At 45.6% G+C, this 18,583-nt stretch overlaps 1 protein-coding gene across 1 annotated transcript in view; it reads left to right on the top strand.

The window, feature by feature from the left end:
- Nucleotides 1-1,947: 1,947 nt before the first annotated feature.
- The window catches only part of gpatch1 (G patch domain containing 1), a 50,016-nt gene continuing 33,380 nt past the window's right edge, over nt 1,948-18,583 (top strand). Inside the window, exons 1-7 of the mRNA XM_065011213.1 lie at nt 1,948-2,056; nt 5,393-5,527; nt 7,862-7,947; nt 8,474-8,634; nt 8,909-9,006; nt 9,161-9,219; nt 10,780-11,028. Of these exons, the coding sequence (XP_064867285.1) occupies nt 1,987-2,056; nt 5,393-5,527; nt 7,862-7,947; nt 8,474-8,634; nt 8,909-9,006; nt 9,161-9,219; nt 10,780-11,028 (858 nt within the window). The 5' untranslated portion in view covers nt 1,948-1,986. The remainder of the gene's footprint in view (nt 2,057-5,392; nt 5,528-7,861; nt 7,948-8,473; nt 8,635-8,908; nt 9,007-9,160; nt 9,220-10,779; nt 11,029-18,583) is intronic.

The raw sequence follows: 18,583 nt of genomic DNA on the forward strand, positions 1-18,583 counted from the left end.
ATGCTTTGTAGGTTAGCAGTAAAACCTTGAAATCAGCCCTTGCTTTGACAGGAAGCCAGTGTAGAGAGGCTAGCACTGGAGTAATATGATCAAATATTTTGGTTCTAGTCATTATCTCTATCTCCCTAATGGGCAGTTAGGGTCATGGTTATCTCCTGTTACAGGGCAGTTAGGGTCATGGTTATCTCCTGTCTTACAGGGCAGTTAGGGTCATGGTTATCTCCTGTTACAGGGCAGTTAGGGTCATGGTTATCTTCTGTTACAGGGAGGTTAGGGTCATGGTTATCCCCTGTTACAGGGCAGTTAGGGTCATGGTTATCCCCTACAGACAGAGATTTAACGTTTAGAGGGGAGGAGGTTGTGTTTTCAGAGAGAAGGGAGGATTAAGTTTTATTCGGTGTCCAGAGGCCTTTTTGGAGTCTTATTCTGGATGGGTTTCTGCTGACGGAGGCTCTTTGTAAAGACAGTATCTGCTTTTACATAGAACCGAAGGGAATGTCAATGATTTGGCGCTCAAAGAAAACAAAATGACAGAGGATTGTGCTCTCTGGCTGGACATTTGATAGCCACTGCTTTGCTCTTCAGCATGCTGGAGGAATTAAACCGTTCATTTCATTCCGTGAGATGGTAGCAGCTCACACACCCACACACTGACTCCCTGGTCTTTCTTTCATACACACTACATACACGCCAGCTCTTGCTCTCTCTCTCTCACACACACACACACATACACACACACACACGCACACGCACACATACACACACACACACACACACACACACACACACACATACACACACACACACACACACACACACACACACATACACACACACACATAAATACACACACACACACACACACACACACACACACACACACACACACACACACACACACACACACACACACACACACAGACATAAATACACACACACACACAGACATAAATACACACACACACACACACACATAAACACACACACACACACACACACACACACACACACACACACACACACACACACACACACACACACACACACACACACACACACACACACACACACAGACATAAATACACACACACACACAGACATAAATACACACACACACACACACACACACATAAACACACACACACACACACACACACACACACACACACACACACACACACACACACACACACACACACACACACACACACAGACATAAATACACACACACACACAGACATAAATACACACACACACACACACACACACACATAAATACACACACACACACACACACACACACACACACACACACACACACACACATACACACACACACATAAACACACACACACACACACACACACACATACACACACACACATAAAACACACACACACACACACACACACACACACACACACATAAACACACACACACACACACACACACACACACACACACACACACACACACACACACACACACACACACACACACACACACACACACACATAAATACACAGACATAAATACACACACACACACACACACACACACACACACACACACACACACACACACACACATAAATACACACACACACACACACACACACACACACACACACACACACACACACACACACACACACACACACACACACACACACACACACACACACACACACACACTGCTTGCAATGTTACCACAAGATGTCACTCAAACTTTAGAAAACCTACACAAGTAGCTGAATGCTGATTTCATTGTAATTAGAGGATCATAGCTTGAACATGTCGAACAAAACAACTCTTCTACCGATGAATGCATTTACATTCCAGGACATTTCAGTTCATCTATTAACCAAATGCAATAGGCAGTGGACCAGTGAGTAAAAACTCAGTGGACGTTTGAATAAGCTGTTCGCGATTTGTTTGCGCCTGCGCGTGATTTTGAACGGAACGACTTTCCGTAGTTGTAGTAAACATGGCGTCCGACAGCGACAGCGACGGAGATTTTGTTACTTTTGGAACCCCATTAGAACCGCTAGAAGAAGGTAACGTTCGTTTTTTACTTTGTCTATGACATTAATACAGTCATTTTAATAGTTTATTGTGAGGGAAAGAATGATTAACGTGGTGTTTACGAGCTGATAACTTGTAAGTATAGTTATCATAACAGGAACACCCCGTCTCAAACTAAGACCTTATTCATTAATCTATTCATTCAAATTAGACGAGTTCTAGTTACTTGCCAAGATGACATGTCTGTGCCTGCTGATGACATTTCCCAACGTCGCAATGTACAGTAACGTTATATCCATAATCGGTAGACTGTTCCTATTATTTGGGCATCGTTTACATTAACGAGCAATGCACAAAATATAGTCTTAAATTCAGTTTTTTAAATGCAACCCTGGACGACTGTGTGATCTCGCTCTCCGTAATTTTCATTTTCAACCTTTCCCCCTGACCCAGTCTGTAATACCAACATGTTTCAAGGAGACCACCGTAGTCCCTGTGCCCCAGAACACCAAGGTGACCTGTCTAAATAAATGACTACCGCTCCGTAGCCCTCACTTCTGTAGCCATGAAATGCGTTCTTAGCATCCCTGGATCCCATCCAATTCCCGTACCGCCCCAACAGGGCATCAGTCGGCTCACTAGGTCTGGTCCAGGGCGTCAGTCGGCTCACTAGGTCTGGTCCAGGGCGTCAGTCGGCTCACTAGGTCTGGTCCAGGGCGTCAGTCGGCTCACTAGGTCTGGTCCAGGGTATCAGTGTGCTAGGTGAGTATCCGTCTAGTCACTAGCTCTGGTCCAGGGTATCAGTCGGCTCACTAGGTCTGGTCCAGGGCGTCAGTCGGCTCACTAGGTCTGGTCCAGGGCGTCAGTCGGCTCACTAGGTCTGGTCCAGGGCGTCAGTCGGCTCACTAGGTCTGGTCCAGGGTATCAGTGTGCTAGGTGAGTATCCGTCTAGTCACTAGCTCTGGTCCAGGGTATCAGTCGGCTCACTAGGTCTGGTCCAGGGTATCAGTCGGCTCACTAGGTCTGGTCCAGGGTATCAGTGTGCTCACTAGGTCTGGTCCAGGGTATCAGTGTGCTCACTAGCTCTGGTCCAGGGCATCAGTGTGCTCACTAGGTCTGGTCCAGGGTATCAGTGTGCTCACTAGGTCTGGTCCAGGGTAACAGTGTGCTCACTAGCTCTGGTCCAGGGTATCAGTCGGCTCACTAGCTCTGGTCCAGGGTATCAGTCGGCTCACTCGCTCTGGTCCAGGGTATCAGTGTGCTAGGTGAGTACCCGTCTGGTCACTAGGTCTGGTCCAGGTTATCAGTGTGCTCACTAGGTCTGGTCCAGGGTATCAGTCGGCTCACTAGCTCTGGTCCAGGGTATCAGTCGGCTCACTAGGTCTGGTCCAGGGTATCAGTGTGCTCACTAGCTCTGGTCCAGGGTATCAGTCGGCTCACTCGCTCTGGTCCAGGGTATCAGTGTGCTAGGTGAGTATCCGTCTGGTCACTAGGTCTGGTCCAGGATATCAGTGTGCTCACTAGGTCTGGTCCAGGGTATCAGTCGGCTCACTAGCTCTGGTCCAGGGTATCAGTCGGCTCACTCGCTCTGGTCCAGGGTATCAGTGTGCTAGGTGAGTATCCGTCTGGTCACTAGGTCTGGTCCAGGGTATCAGTGTGCTAGGTGAGTATCCGTCTGGTCACTAGGTCTGGTCCAGGGTATCAGTGTGCTCACTAGGTCTGGTCCAGGGTATCAGTGTGCTCACTAGCTCTGGTCCAGGGTATCAGTGTGCTAGGTGAGTATCCGTCTGGTCACTAGCTCTGGTCCAGGGTATCAGTGTGCTAGGTGAGTATCCGTCTGGTCACTAGGTCTGGTCCAGGGTATCAGTGTGCTCACTAGGTCTGGTCCAGGATATCAGTGTGCTCACTAGGTCTGGTCCAGGGTATCAGTCGGCTCACTAGCTCTGGTCCAGGGTATCAGTCGGCTCACTCGCTCTGGTCCAGGGTATCAGTGTGCTAGGTGAGTATCCGTCTGGTCACTAGGTCTGGTCCAGGGTATCAGTGTGCTAGGTGAGTATCCGTCTGGTCACTAGGTCTGGTCCAGGGTATCAGTGTGCTCACTAGGTCTGGTCCAGGGTATCAGTGTGCTCACTAGCTCTGGTCCAGGGTATCAGTGTGCTAGGTGAGTATCCGTCTGGTCACTAGGTCTGGTCCAGGGTATCAGTGTGCTAGGTGAGTATCCGTCTGGTCACTAGGTCTGGTCCAGGGTATCAGTGTGCTCACTAGGTCTGGTCCAGGGTATCAGTGTGCTAGGTGAGTATCCGTCTGCTCACTAGGTCTGGTCCAGGGTATCAGTGTCTGCTCACTAGGTCTGGTCCAGGGTATCAGTGTGCTCACTAGCTCTGGTCCAGTGTATCAGTGTGCTCACTAGCTCTGGTCCAGGGCATCAGTGTGCTTAATAGGTCTGGTCCAGGGTATCAGTGTGCTCACTAGGTCTGGTCCAGGGTATCAGTGTGCTCACTAGGTCTGGTCCAGGGTATCAGTGTGCTCACTAGGTCTGGTCCAGGGTATCAGTGTGCTCACTAGGTCTGGTCCAGGGTATCAGTGTGCTCACTAGCTCTGGTCCAGGGCATCAGTGTGCTCACTAGTGTGTGTGCTCACTAGGTCTGGTCCAGGGTATCAGTGTGCTCACTAGCTCTGGTCCAGGGTATCAGTGTGCTCACTAGCTCTGGTCCAGGGCATCAGTGTGCTCACTAGCTCTGGTCCAGGGCATCAGTGTGCTAGGCGAATATCCGTTGGCTCGCTAGCTCTGGTAGAGCGTGTTATGTTAACCCCTGTTGCTTGTGCAGCTAGCTAGAACACACAAGCTAGTTCCCTCCTGTACTCCCTGTTCACTCAGGTTCTGGCTCCAGCTGCCCTATCAGAGAAACATTCAGCTGCAGATTGTGGGGCGCTGACGCCGCCTGGTCGCTTCCACTTCTGTCTCTGGCCAGAACACATCATTGACATCCACGTAGGATTTCAATCTGAAAACTGGATTTAATACTTTCTTGTCAACTTCTCGGTAATGTAAATTATGCCCGATTTTAGTAAGAACCGTGTAACGATTATGGATATATCTTTTAGACATGGGAACATAGCAACCTAGCAAACAGGTAGTTCGTCGACCCTATTTGGGCAATAATTTTGTCTTTCTGATCGACCTGGTTCTGGTCTACAGAAATCAGAGATGTAGTAAGGTATTGTGCTGTAGTTTTGTTGTCACTTGATTGTCTAGTGCTCCCCCCCCCAAAAAAGGGGGGGGGGGTATTTCCGAACCAGCTACTTTCCTAGTAGAAAGTATTACTCTACAATATCACAGCTGCTGATGTTTTCCATCACGTGTGTAGATGAGCCTCTGAGGAAGCCTGTCCCGTTGCACGAGCAGACCGTGAAGGATGAGAAGGGCCGCTACCAGAGGTTCCACGGAGCCTTCACTGGGGGATTCTCTGCTGGGTACTTCAACACCGTGGGCACCAAAGAAGGTTGGTCCACACACACACACACACACACACACACACACACACACACACACACACACACACACACACACACACACACACACACACACACACACACAGACACACACACAGACACACACACAGACACACACACACACTCAGACACACACACACTCAGACACACACACTCAGACACACACACACTCAGACACACACACTCATTCAGACACACACACACATTCAGACACACACACACATTCAGACACACACACTCATTCAGACACACACACACACACATTCAGACACACACACACACAATTATTCAGACACACACACACACACACTCACTCTTTCAGAGACCTCACCATACCATGTAATCACCATACCATGTTATCACCATACCATGTTATCACCATACTGAGAGACCTCACCATACCATATTATCACCATACCATGTTACCACCATACCATGTTATCACCATACCATGTTATCACCATACTGAGAGACCTCACCATACCATATTATCACCATACCATATTATCACCATACCATATTATCACCATACCATGTTATCACCATACTGAGAGACCTCACCATACCATATTATCACCATACCATGTTATCACCATACCATGTTATCACCATACTGAGAGACCTCACCATACCATATTATCACCATACCATGTTATCACCATACTGAGAGACCTCACCATACCATATTATCACCATACCATATTATCACCATACTGAGAGACCTCACCATACCATATTATCACCATACTGAGAGACCTCACCATACCATATTATCACCATACCATGTTACCACCATACCATGTTATCACCATACCATGTTATCACCATACCATATTACCACCATACTGAGAGACCTCACCATACCATGTTATCACCATACCATGTTATCACCATACCATATTATCACCATACCATGTTATCACCATACCATATTATCACCATACCATATTACCACCATACCATATTATCACCATACTGAGAGACCTCACCATACCATATTATCACCATACCATATTATCACCATACCATGTTATCACCATACCATATTACCACCATACTGAGAGACCTCACCATACCATGTTATCACCATACCATGTTATCACCATACCATGTTATCACCATACCATATTATCACCATACCATGTTATCACCATACCATATTACCACCATACCATATTATCACCATACCATGTTATCACCATACTGAGAGACCTCACCATATTACCACCATACCATATTCTCTAGGGGGGTGGTTCTCTAGGGGTGATTCTCTAGGGGTGGTTCTCTAGGGGGTGGTTCTCTAGGGGTGATTCTCTAGGGGTGATTCTCTAGGGGTGATTCTCTAGGAGTGTGATTCTCTAGGGGTGTGATTGTCTAGGGGGTGATTCTCTAGGAGTGTGATTCTCTAGGGGGTGATTCTCTAGGAGTGTGATTCTCTAGGGGTGTGATTGTCTAGGGTGTGATTGTCTAGGGGGTGATTCTCTAGGAGTGTGATTCTCTAGGGGTGTGATTCTCTAGGGGTGTGATTCTCTAGGGGTGTGATTGTCTAGGGGGTGATTCTCTAGGAGTGTGGTTCTCTAGGGGGTGATTCTCTAGGGGGTGATTCTCTAGGAGTGTGATTCTCTAGGGGTGTGATTGTCTAGGGGGTGATTCTCTAGGAGTGTGATTCTCTAGGGGTGTGATTCTCTAGGGGTGTGATTGTCTAGGGGGTGATTCTCTTGGGTGGTGGTTCTCTAGGGGTGGTTCTCTAGGGGGTGATTCTCAAGGGGGTGATTCTCTAGGGGGTGATTCTCTAGGGGGTGATTCTCTAGGGGTGATTCTCTAGGGGGGTGATTCTCTAGGGGGTGGTTCTCTAGGGGTGTGATTCTCTAGGGGTGTGGGGTGGTTCTCTAGGGGTGTGATTCTCTAGGGGTGTGGGGTGATTCTCTAGGGGGTGATTCTCTAGGGGGGTGATTCTCTAGGGGGGTGATTCTCTAGGGGGGTGATTCTCTAGGTGATACTGTACTGCCATTTTATTGCTCTTTGATGTTCTAAGCATATTGCTCTGTATGTCTGCTGCAGAGAGACCAGAGATGGTGAGTTCTGATCAGTCAGGGAAATGAAAGTGCTGAAAACAACATGTTGGCTCCCTATTTAAGAACAAGATGGAGACCAACCTATAGGATGAAAAATACCAGAGTTTGGACTAGCGCCACCTAACGCTACCTTACCTGTTTGATTTGTTTTTACAAATTAATAATTGGAGTAAAATATTGATATAATATAGTCCAACAGAAATGTTGCGATATGTGACGGTATGTATCACTACTTGTTTCCTACTGCAGGGTGGACTCCAGCAACCTTTGTTTCATCCAGACAGCAGAAAGCAGGCAGACAGAATGCCAGGCCAGAGGACTTCATGGATGAGGAGGTAGGCCTACAAGACATCTTATCAACACCAGGATACATGAAAGGACTGGTCACACTAACTATTTCCCTTTCAGCTCACGTCACGGATGAGGAGGAACCTAGAATCTGATAGAGAACACATTATACATTCTAGAGAACACATACATTCTAGAGAACACATTATACATTCTAGAGAACACATTATACATTCTAGAGAACACATTATACATTCTAGAGAACACATTATACATTCTAGAGAACACATTATACATTCTAGAGAACACATTATACATTCTAGAGAACACATTATACATTCTAGAGAACACATTATACATTCTAGAGAACACATTATACATTCTAGAGAACACATTATACATTCTAGAGAACACATTATACATTCTAGAGAACACATTATACATTCTAGAGAACACATTATACATTCTGGAGACCACATCACGGACTAAATAAGAACTTTGTCAGCACCAAAACCGTTTCCCTTTGTGGACCAACATGACACCATGGGATGTGAATGTGTTCCGTCTCCTCAGGATCTGGGGGACCACGGCATCGCCCCCAGACAAATCACCACTACAGCTGACTTCGCCTCTGGCAGGAAGGATGTGATCAGGGACAAGGCCAGAGCCATCACCTCTCTTTCAGCTCCTATCCCAGGGGACACCGTCCTGGAAGACTTGGTGGCTCCAGCTAGGTAACTATCCACCGGGCTGAACAGATGTGGTCACTCTGGGCCTGTATGTCTCAGGGGCTTTTCTACAATCAGGACCTCTCTGGCCATGCAGTAATTCATTGTGAGCTAAATGGTATAACTGATTCTGGATCAGAAGAACTTCTCCTCTTGACACAGCCCCTGGTACTCAGTGAGCTAAATGGTATAACTGATTCTAGATCAGCAGAACTACTCCTCTTGACACAGCCCCTGGTATTCAGTGAGCTAAATGGTATAACTTGTTGACTCCTGGCAGGTCCTCCATGGGGGTGGAGTTACTGAGGAAGATGGGCTGGAAGGACGGCCAGGGGGTTGGGCCCAGGGTGAAGAGGAGGCTGTGTAAGCAGAGAGCAGGTGGGTTACTCAGCCTCTGACTGCCGAAGCAGCAACGTTGGAGCCTAATACGTTGTATAGACTGACGGGACTCTACTCTCAACAAAGTACTGTTTAAACCCTTTTAGCTTGTGAATTTAAATCATTCTAAAAATTGGTTATTTCTCTTTTACAGATTCTGCAACAAGGGCGTTCGGCTCGGCCTCGCCTCCCAACGGTTCATCGGGATCACAGGTAACACAGTGGTTTTGTTTTAGTTTGTTGTAGAACAGTGGAACTACTTCCTGTCGCTGCAGTAGACTCTCAGCTTAGCAGCGATATGCAGTTTGTAGAACTACTTCCTGTCCCTGCAGTAGACTCTCAGCTTAGCAGCGATATGCAGTTTGTTGTAGAACAGTGGAACTACTTCCTGTCGCTGCAGTAGACTCTCAGCTTAGCAGCGATATGCAGTTTGTAGAACTACTTCCTGTCACTGCAGTAGACTCTCAGCTTAGCAGCGATATGCAGTTTGTAGAACTACTTCCTGTCGCTGCAGTAGACTCTCAGCTTAGCAGCGATATGTAGTTTGTAGAACTACTTCCTGTCCCTGCAGTAGACTCTCAGCTTAGCAGCGATATGCAGTTTGTTGTAGAACAGTGGAACTACTTCCTGTCGCTGCAGTAGACTCTCAGCTTAGCAGCGATATGCAGTTTGTAGAACTACTTCCTGTCACTGCAGTAGACTCTCAGCTTAGCAGCGATATGCAGTTTGTAGAACTACTTCCTGTCCCTGCAGTAGACTCTCAGCTTAGCAGCGTTATGCAGTTTGTTGTAGAACAGTGGAACTACTTCCTGTCCCTGCAGTAGACTCTCAGCTTAGCAGCGATATGCAGTTTGTAGAACTACTTCCTGTCCCTGCAGTAGACTCTCAGCTTAGCAGCGTTATGCAGTTTGTTGTAGAACAGTGGAACTACTTCCTGTCGCTGCAGTAGACTCTCAGCTTAGCAGCGATATGCAGTTTGTTGTAGAACTACTTCCTGTCCCTGCAGTAGACTCTCAGCTTAGCAGCGATATGCAGTTTGTTGTAGAACTACTTCCTGTCCCTGCAGTAGACTCTCAGCTTAGCAGCGATATGTAGTTTGTAGAACTACTTCCTGTCACTGCAGTAGACTCTCAGCTTAGCAGCGATATGCAGTTTGTAGAACTACTTCCTGTCGCTGCAGTAGACTCTCAGCTTAGCAGCGATATGCAGTTTGTTGTAGAACTACTTCCTGTCGCTGCAGTAGACTCTCAGTTAGCATCAACATGCAGCTTGTGTACCTGTGATGTACCGTTCCGACACAAAATGACGGACAGTCCGATCAGCGAAGGAGCGTTAAGGCGGGACTCCCGAGCCTCCAATGGCTGTGGATATGTAACCCGATACCCCATAGTCACCCGACGGACAGTCCAATCAGCGAAGGAGCGTTAAGGCGGGACTCCCGAGCCTCCAATGGCTGTGGATATGTAACCCGATACCCCATAGTCACCCGACGGACAGTCCAATCAGCGAAGGAGCGTTAAGGCGGGACTCCCGAGCCTCCAATGGCTGTGGATATGTAACCCGATACCCCATAGTCACCCGAGGCAGGGAAGCGGCGCTGTCAGACAGACAGAACAATCACGAAACTAATTACCTCGATAAAACAATTTAAACTATAACAAAAAGTCCCCTAAAATAGGCGACTTGACGTTTACCCCTCCCACCACTGCAAAGACAATGTGATTTAATTGATTACCGATTCCTTGATTATTGATTCCTACTGTTAAACCACAGGATGAGGAGGACGGAGAGTTCGTCCCTGAGAACGTGACCTTCGCTCCTAAAGACGTGACTCCTATAGACTTCACCCCTAAAGTGGACCTCCACGGCCTGGGCTACCGGGGTCTGAACCCCCTGGCGGCCCTGAGGGGGGGTCCGGGCGCGGGACACATCAACCTGTTCACCGTGGACTCAGACAGGACCAACAGCCTGTTTGGAGAGGACAGGAAGGGACAAAGACGCAGAGGAGGAGTGGCAGGACAGGTGTGTATGGATACGTGTGTCTCTCGTTGTTTTGTTTAGTTGGTCAGGTCCGTGGCGTGTTATAGTAGAGGAAACACTGTCTGACTGTTGTCAGCTCTAATAGTAGGGGAAACACTGTCTGACTGTTGTGTCAGCTCTAATAGTAGGGGAAACACTGTCTGACTGTTGTCAGCTCTAATAGTAGGGGAAACACTGTCTGACTGTTGTCAGCTCTAATAGTAGGGGAAACACTGTCTGACTGTTGTCAGCTCTAATAGTAGGGGAAACACTGTCTGACTGTTGTGTCAGCTCTAATAGTAGGGGAAACACTGTCTGACTGTTGTGTCAGCTCTAATAGTAGAGGAAACACTGTCTGACTGTTGTGTCAGCTCTAATAGTAGAGGAAACACTGTCTGACTGTTGTGTCAGCTCTAATAGTAGGGAAAACACTGTCTGACTGTTGTGTCAGCTCTAATAGTAGGGGAAACACTGTCTGACTGTTGTGTCAGCTCTAATAGTAGGGGAAACACTGTCTGACTGTTGTCAGCTCTAATAGTAGGGAAAACACTGTCTGACTGTTGTCAGCTCTAATAGTAGGGGAAACACTGTCTGACTGTTGTATCAGCTCTAATAGTAGGGAAAACACTGTCTGACTGTTGTGTCAGCTCTAATAGTAGGGAAAACACTGTCTGACTGTTGTGTCAGCTCTAATAGTAGGGAAAACACTGTCTGACTGTTGTGTCAGCTCTAATAGTAGGGGAAACACTGTCTGACTGTCAGCTCTAATAGTAGGGAAAACACTGTCTGACTGTTGTCAGCTCTAATAGTAGGGAAAACACTGTCTGACTGTTGTCAGCTCTAATAGTAGGGAAAACACTGTCTGACTGTTGTCAGCTCTAATAGTAGAGAAAACACTGTCTGACTGTTGTCAGCTCTAATAGTAGGGAAAACACTGTCTGACTGTTGTCAGCTCTAATAGTAGGGGAAACACTGTCTGACTGTTGTGTCAGCTCTAATAGTAGGGAAAACACTGTCTGACTGTTGTCAGCTCTAATAGTAGGGAAAACACTGTCTGACTGTTGTCAGCTCTAATAGTAGGGGAAAACACTGTCTGACTGTTGTCAGCTCTAATAGTAGGGGAAACACTGTCTGACTGTTGTGTCAGCTCTAATAGTAGGGGAAACACTGTCTGACTGTTGTGTCAGCTCTAATAGTAGGGAAAACACTGTCTGACTGTTGTGTCAGCTCTAATAGTAGGGGAAACACTGTCTGACTGTTGTGTCAGCTCTAATAGTAGGGAAAACACTGTCTGACTGTTGTGTCATCTGTAATAGTAGGGAAAACACTGTCTGATTGTTGTATCAGCTCTAATAGTAGAGAAAACACTGTCTGACTGTTGTCAGCTCTAATAGTAGGGAAAACACTGTCTGACTGTTGTGTCAGCTCTAATAGTAGGGGAAACACTGTCTGACTGTTGTGTCAGCTCTAATAGTAGGGGAAACACTGTCTGGCTGTTGTGTCAGCTCTAATAGTAGGGAAAACACTGTCTGACTGTTGTGTCAGCTCTAATAGTAGGGAAAACACTGTCTGACTGTTGTGTCAGCTCTAATAGTAGAGGAAACACTGTCTGACTGTTGTGTCAGCTCTAATAGTAGGGGAAAACACTGTCTGACTGTTGTCAGCTCTAATAGTAGGGGAAACACTGTCTGACTGTTGTCAGCTCTAATAGTAGGGAAAACACTGTCTGACTGTTGTCAGCTCTAATAGTAGGGGAAACACTGTCTGACTGTTGTGTCAGCTCTAATAGTAGGGAAAACACTGTCTGACTGTTGTCAGCTCTAATAGTAGGGAAAACACTGTCTGACTGTTGTGTCAGCTCTAATAGTAGAGAAAACACTGTCTGACTGTTGTGTCAGCTCTAATAGTAGGGAAAACACTGTCTGACTGTTGTCAGCTCTAATAGTAGGGAAAACACTGTCTGACTGTTGTCAGCTCTAATAGTAGGGAAAACACTGTCTGACTGTTGTCAGCTCTAATAGTAGGGAAAACACTGTCTGACTGTTGTGTCAGCTCTAATAGTAGGGAAAACACTGTCTGACTGTTGTCAGCTCTAATAGTAGGGAAAACACTGTCTGACTGTTGTCTGCTCTAATAGTAGGGAAAACACTGTCTGACTGTTGTCAGCTCTAATAGTAGGGAAAACACTGTCTGACTGTTGTGTCAGCTCTAATAGTAGGGGAAAACACTGTCTGACTGTTGTGTCAGCTCTAATAGTAGGGAAAACACTGTCTGACTGTTGTCAGCTCTAATAGTAGGGAAAACACTGTCTGACTGTTGTCAGCTCTAATAGTAGGGAAAACACTGTCTGACTGTTGTCAGCTCTAATAGTAGGGAAAACACTGTCTGACTGTTGTCAGCTCTAATAGTAGGGGAAACACTGTCTGACTGTTGTGTCAGCTCTAATAGTAGGGGAAACACTGTCTGACTGTTGTGTCAGCTCTAATAGTAGGGAAAACACTGTCTGACTGTTGTGTCAGCTCTAATAGTAGGGAAAACACTGTCTGACTGTTGTGTCAGCTCTAATAGTAGGGAAAACACTGTCTGACTGTTGTCAGCTCTAATAGTAGGGAAAACACTGTCTGACTGTTGTCAGCTCTAATAGTAGGGAAAACACTGTCTGACTGTTGTCAGCTCTAATAGTAGGGAAAACACTGTCTGACTGTTGTCAGCTCTAATAGTAGGGAAAACACTGTCTGACTGTTGTGTCAGCTCTAATAGTAGGGAAAACACTGTCTGACTGTTGTCAGCTCTAATAGTAGGGAAAACACTGTCTGACTGTTGTCAGCTCTAATAGTAGGGAAAACACTGTCTGACTGTTGTGTCAGCTCTAATAGTAGGGAAAACACTGTCTGACTGTTGTCAGCTCTAATAGTAGGGAAAACACTGTCTGACTGTTGTCAGCTCTAATAGTAGGGAAAACACTGTCTGACTGTTGTCAGCTCTAATAGTAGGGAAAACACTGTCTGACTGTTGTGTCAGCTCTAATAGTAGGGGAAAACACTGTCTGACTGTTGTGTCAGCTCTAATAGTAGGGAAAACACTGTCTGACTGTTGTGTCAGCTCTAATAGTAGGGGAAAACACTGTCTGACTGTTGTGTCAGCTCTAATAGTAGGGAAAACACTGTCTGACTGTTGTGTCAGCTCTAATAGTAGGGAAAACACTGTCTGACTGTTGTGTCAGCTCTAATAGTAGGGAAAACACTGTCTGACTGTTGTCAGCTCTAATAGTAGGGAAAACACTGTCTGACTGTTGTGTCAGCTCTAATAGTAGGGAAAACACTGTCTGACTGTTTGTCAGCTCTAATAGTAGGGAAAACACTGTCTACTGTTGTGTCAGCTCTAATAGTAGGGAAAACACTGTCTGACTGTTGTGTCAGCTCTAATAGTAGGAAAAAACACTGTCTGACTGTCTGACTGTGTCAGCTCTAATAGTAGGGAAAACACTGTCTGACTGTTGTCAGCTCTAATAGTAGGGAAAACACTGTCTGACTGTTGTGTCAGCTCTAATAGTAGGGAAAACACTGTCTGACTGTTGTCAGCTCTAATAGTAGGGAAAACACTGTCTGACTGTTGTCAGCTCTAATAGTAGGGAAAACACTGTCTGACTGTTGTGTCAGCTCTAATAGTAGGGAAAACACTGTCTGTCAGCTCTAATAGTAGGGAAAACACTGTCTGACTGTTGTGTCAGCTCTAATAGTAGGGAAAACACTGTCTGACTGTTGTGTCAGCTCTAATAGTAGGGAAAACACTGTCTGACTGTTGTCAGCTCTAATAGTAGGGAAAACACTGTCTGACTGTTGTGTCAGCTCTAATAGTAGGGAAAACACTGTCTGACTGTTGTGTCAGCTCTAATAGTAGGGAAAACACTGTCTGACTGTTGTCAGCTCTAATAGTAGGGAAAACACTGTCTGACTGTTGTGTCAGCTCTAATAGTAGGGAAAACACTGTCTGACTGTTGTGTCAGCTCTAATAGTAGGGAAAACACTGTCTGACTGTTGTCAGCTCTAATAGTAGGGAAAACACTGTCTGACTGTTGTCAGCTCTAATAGTAGGGAAAACACTGTCTGACTGTTGTCAGCTCTAATAGTAGGGAAAACACTGTCTGACTGTTGTCAGCTCTAATAGTAGGGAAAACACTGTCTGACTGTTGTCAGCTCTAATAGTAGGGAAAACACTGTCTGACTGTTGTCAGCTCTAATAGTAGGGAAAACACTGTCTGACTGTTGTCAGCTCTAATAGTAGGGAAAACACTGTCTGACTGTTGTGTCAGCTCTAATAGTAGGGAAAACACTGTCTGACTGTTGTCAGCTCTAATAGTAGGGAAAACACTGTCTGACTGTTTGTCAGCTCTAATAGTAGGGAAAACACTGTCTGACTGTTTGTCAGCTCTAATAGTAGGGAAAACACTGTCTGACTGTTGTCAGCTCTAATAGTAGGGAAAACACTGTCTGACTGTTGTCAGCTCTAATAGTAGGGAAAACACTGTCTGACTGTTGTGTCAGCTCTAATAGTAGGGAAAACACTGTCTGACTGTTGTCAGCTCTAATAGTAGGGAAAACACTGTCTGACTGTTGTCAGCTCTAATAGTAGGGGAAACACTGTCTGACTGTTGTCAGCTCTAATAGTAGGGGAAAACACTGTCTGACTGTTGTCAGCTCTAATAGTAGGGAAACACTGTCTGACTGTTGTCAGCTCTAATAGTAGGGAAAACACTGTCTGACTGTTGTCAGCTCTGTCAGCTGACTGTCAGTAGGGGAAAACACTGTCTGACTGTTGTCAGCTCTAATAGTAGGGAAAACACTGTCTGACTGTTGTGTCAGCTCTAATAGTAGGGAAAACACTGTCTGACTGTTGTCAGCTCTAATAGTAGGGAAAACACTGTCTGACTGTTGTCAGCTCTAATAGTAGGGAAAACACTGTCTGACTGTTGTGTCAGCTCTAATAGTAGGAAAACACTGTCTGACTGTTGTCAGCTCTAATAGTAGGGAAAACACTGTCTGACTGTTGTCAGCTCTAATAGTAGGGAAAACACTGTCTGACTGTTGTCAGCTCTAATAGTAGGGAAAACACTGTCTGACTGTTGTGTCAGCTCTAATAGTAGGGAAAACACTGTCTGACTGTTGTGTCAGCTCTAATAGTAGGGAAAACACTGTCTGACTGTTGTGTCAGCTCTAATAGTAGGGAAAACACTGTCTGACTGTTGTGTCAGCTCTAATAGTAGGGAAAACACTGTCTGACTGTTGTGTCAGCTCTAATAGTAGGGAAAACACTGTCTGACTGTTGTGTCAGCTCTAATAGTAGGGAAAACACTGTCTGACTGTTGTCAGCTCTAATAGTAGGGAAAACACTGTCTGACTGTTGTGTCAGCTCTAATAGTAGGGAAAACACTGTCTGACTGTTGTCTGCTCTAATAGTAGGGGAAAACACTGTCTGACTGTTGTGTCAGCTCTAATAGTAGGGGAAAACACTGTCTGACTGTTGTGTCAGCTCTAATAGTAGAGGAAACACTGTCTGACTGTTGTGTCAGCTCTAATAGTAGGGAAAACACTGTCTGACTGTTTGTCAGCTCTAATAGTAGGGAAAACACTGTCTGACTGTCTGCTCTAATGTGTCAGCTCTAATAGTAGGGAAAACACTGTCTGACTGTTGTGTCAGCTCTAATAGTAGGGAAAACACTGTCTGACTGTTGTGTCAGCTCTAATAGTAGGGAAAACACTGTCTGACTGTTGTCAGCTCTAATAGTAGGGAAAACACTGTCTGACTGTTGTCAGCTCTAATAGTAGAGAAAACACTGTCTGACTGTTGTCAGCTCTAATAGTAGGGAAAACACTGTCTGACTGTTGTCAGCTCTAATAGTAGGGAAAACACTGTCTGACTGTTGTGTCAGCTCTAATAGTAGGGAAAACACTGTCTGACTGTTGTGTCAGCTCTAATAGTAGGGGAAAACACTGTCTGACTGTTGTGTCAGCTCTAATAGTAGGGAAAACACTGTCTGAGCTCTAATAGTAGGAAAACACTGTCTGACTGTTGTGTCAGCTCTAATAGTAGGGAAAACACTGTCTGACTGTTGTCAGCTCTAATAGTAGGGAAAACACTGTCTGACTGTTGTGTCAGCTCTAATAGTAGGGAAAACACTGTCTGACTGTTGTCAGCTCTAATAGTAGGGGAAAACACTGTCTGACTGTTGTCAGCTCTAATAGTAGGGAAAACACTGTCTGACTGTTGTCAGCTCTAATAGTAGGGGAAACACTGTCTAGAGAAAACACTGTCTGACTGTTGTCAGCTCTAATAGTAGGGGAAACACTGTCTGACTGTTGTCAGCTCTAATAGTAGGGAAAACACTGTCTGACTGTTGTCAGCTCTAATAGTAGGGGAAAACACTGTCTGACTGTTGTCAGCTCTAATAGTAGGGAAAACACTGTCTGACTGTTGTCAGCTCTAATAGTAGGAAAACACTGTCTGACTGTTGTCAGCTCTAATAGTAGGAAAACACTGTCTGACTGTTGTCAGCTCTAATAGTAGGGGAAAACACTGTCTGACTGTTGTGTCAGCTCTAATAGTAGGGAAAACACTGTCTGACTGTTGTCAGCTCTACTGTCTGACTGTTGTCAGCTCTAATAGTAGGGGAAACACTGTCTGACTGTTGTGTCAGCTCTAATAGTAGGAAAACACTGTCTGACTGTTGTGTCAGCTCTAATAGTAGGGAAAACACTGTCTGACTGTTGTGTCAGCTCTAATAGTAGGGAAAACACTGTCTGACTGTTGTGTCAGCTCTAATAGTAGGGAAAACACTGTCTGACTGTTGTGTCAGCTCTAATAGTAGGGAAAACACTGTCTGACTGTTGTCAGCTCTAATAGTAGGGAAAACACTGTCTGACTGTTGTCAGCTCTAATAGTAGGGGAAACACTGTCTGACTGTTGTCAGCTCTAATAGTAGGGAAAACACTGTCTGACTGTTGTCAGCTCTAATAGTAGGGAAAACACTGTCTGACTGTTGTCAGCTCTAATAGTAGGGAAAACACTGTCTGACTGTTGTCAGCTCTAATAGTAGGGGAAAACACTGTCTGACTGTTGTCAGCTCTAATAGTAGGGAAAACACTGTCTGACTGTTGTCAGCTCTAATAGTAGGGAAAACACTGTCTGACTGTTGTCAGCTCTAATAGTAGGGAAAACACTGTCTGACTGTTGTCAGCTCTAATAGTAGGGAAAACACTGTCTGACTGTTGTCAGCTCTAATAGTAGGGAAAACACTGTCTGACTGTTGTCAGCTCTAATAGTAGGGAAAACACTGTCTGACTGTTGTCAGCTCTAATAGTAGGGAAAACACTGTCTGACTGTTGTGTCAGCTCTAATAGTAGGGAAAACACTGTCTGACTGTTGTGTCAGCTCTAATAGTAGGGGAAACACTGTCTGACTGTTTTGTCAGCTCTAATAGTAGAGAAAACACTGTCTGACTGTTGTCAGCTCTAATAGTAGGGAAAACACTGTCTGACTGTTGTCAGCTCTAATAGTAGGG

Source organism: Oncorhynchus nerka, linkage group LG27 (assembly GCF_034236695.1).
Source record: "Oncorhynchus nerka isolate Pitt River linkage group LG27, Oner_Uvic_2.0, whole genome shotgun sequence".
Lineage (NCBI taxonomy): Eukaryota > Metazoa > Chordata > Actinopteri > Salmoniformes > Salmonidae > Oncorhynchus > Oncorhynchus nerka.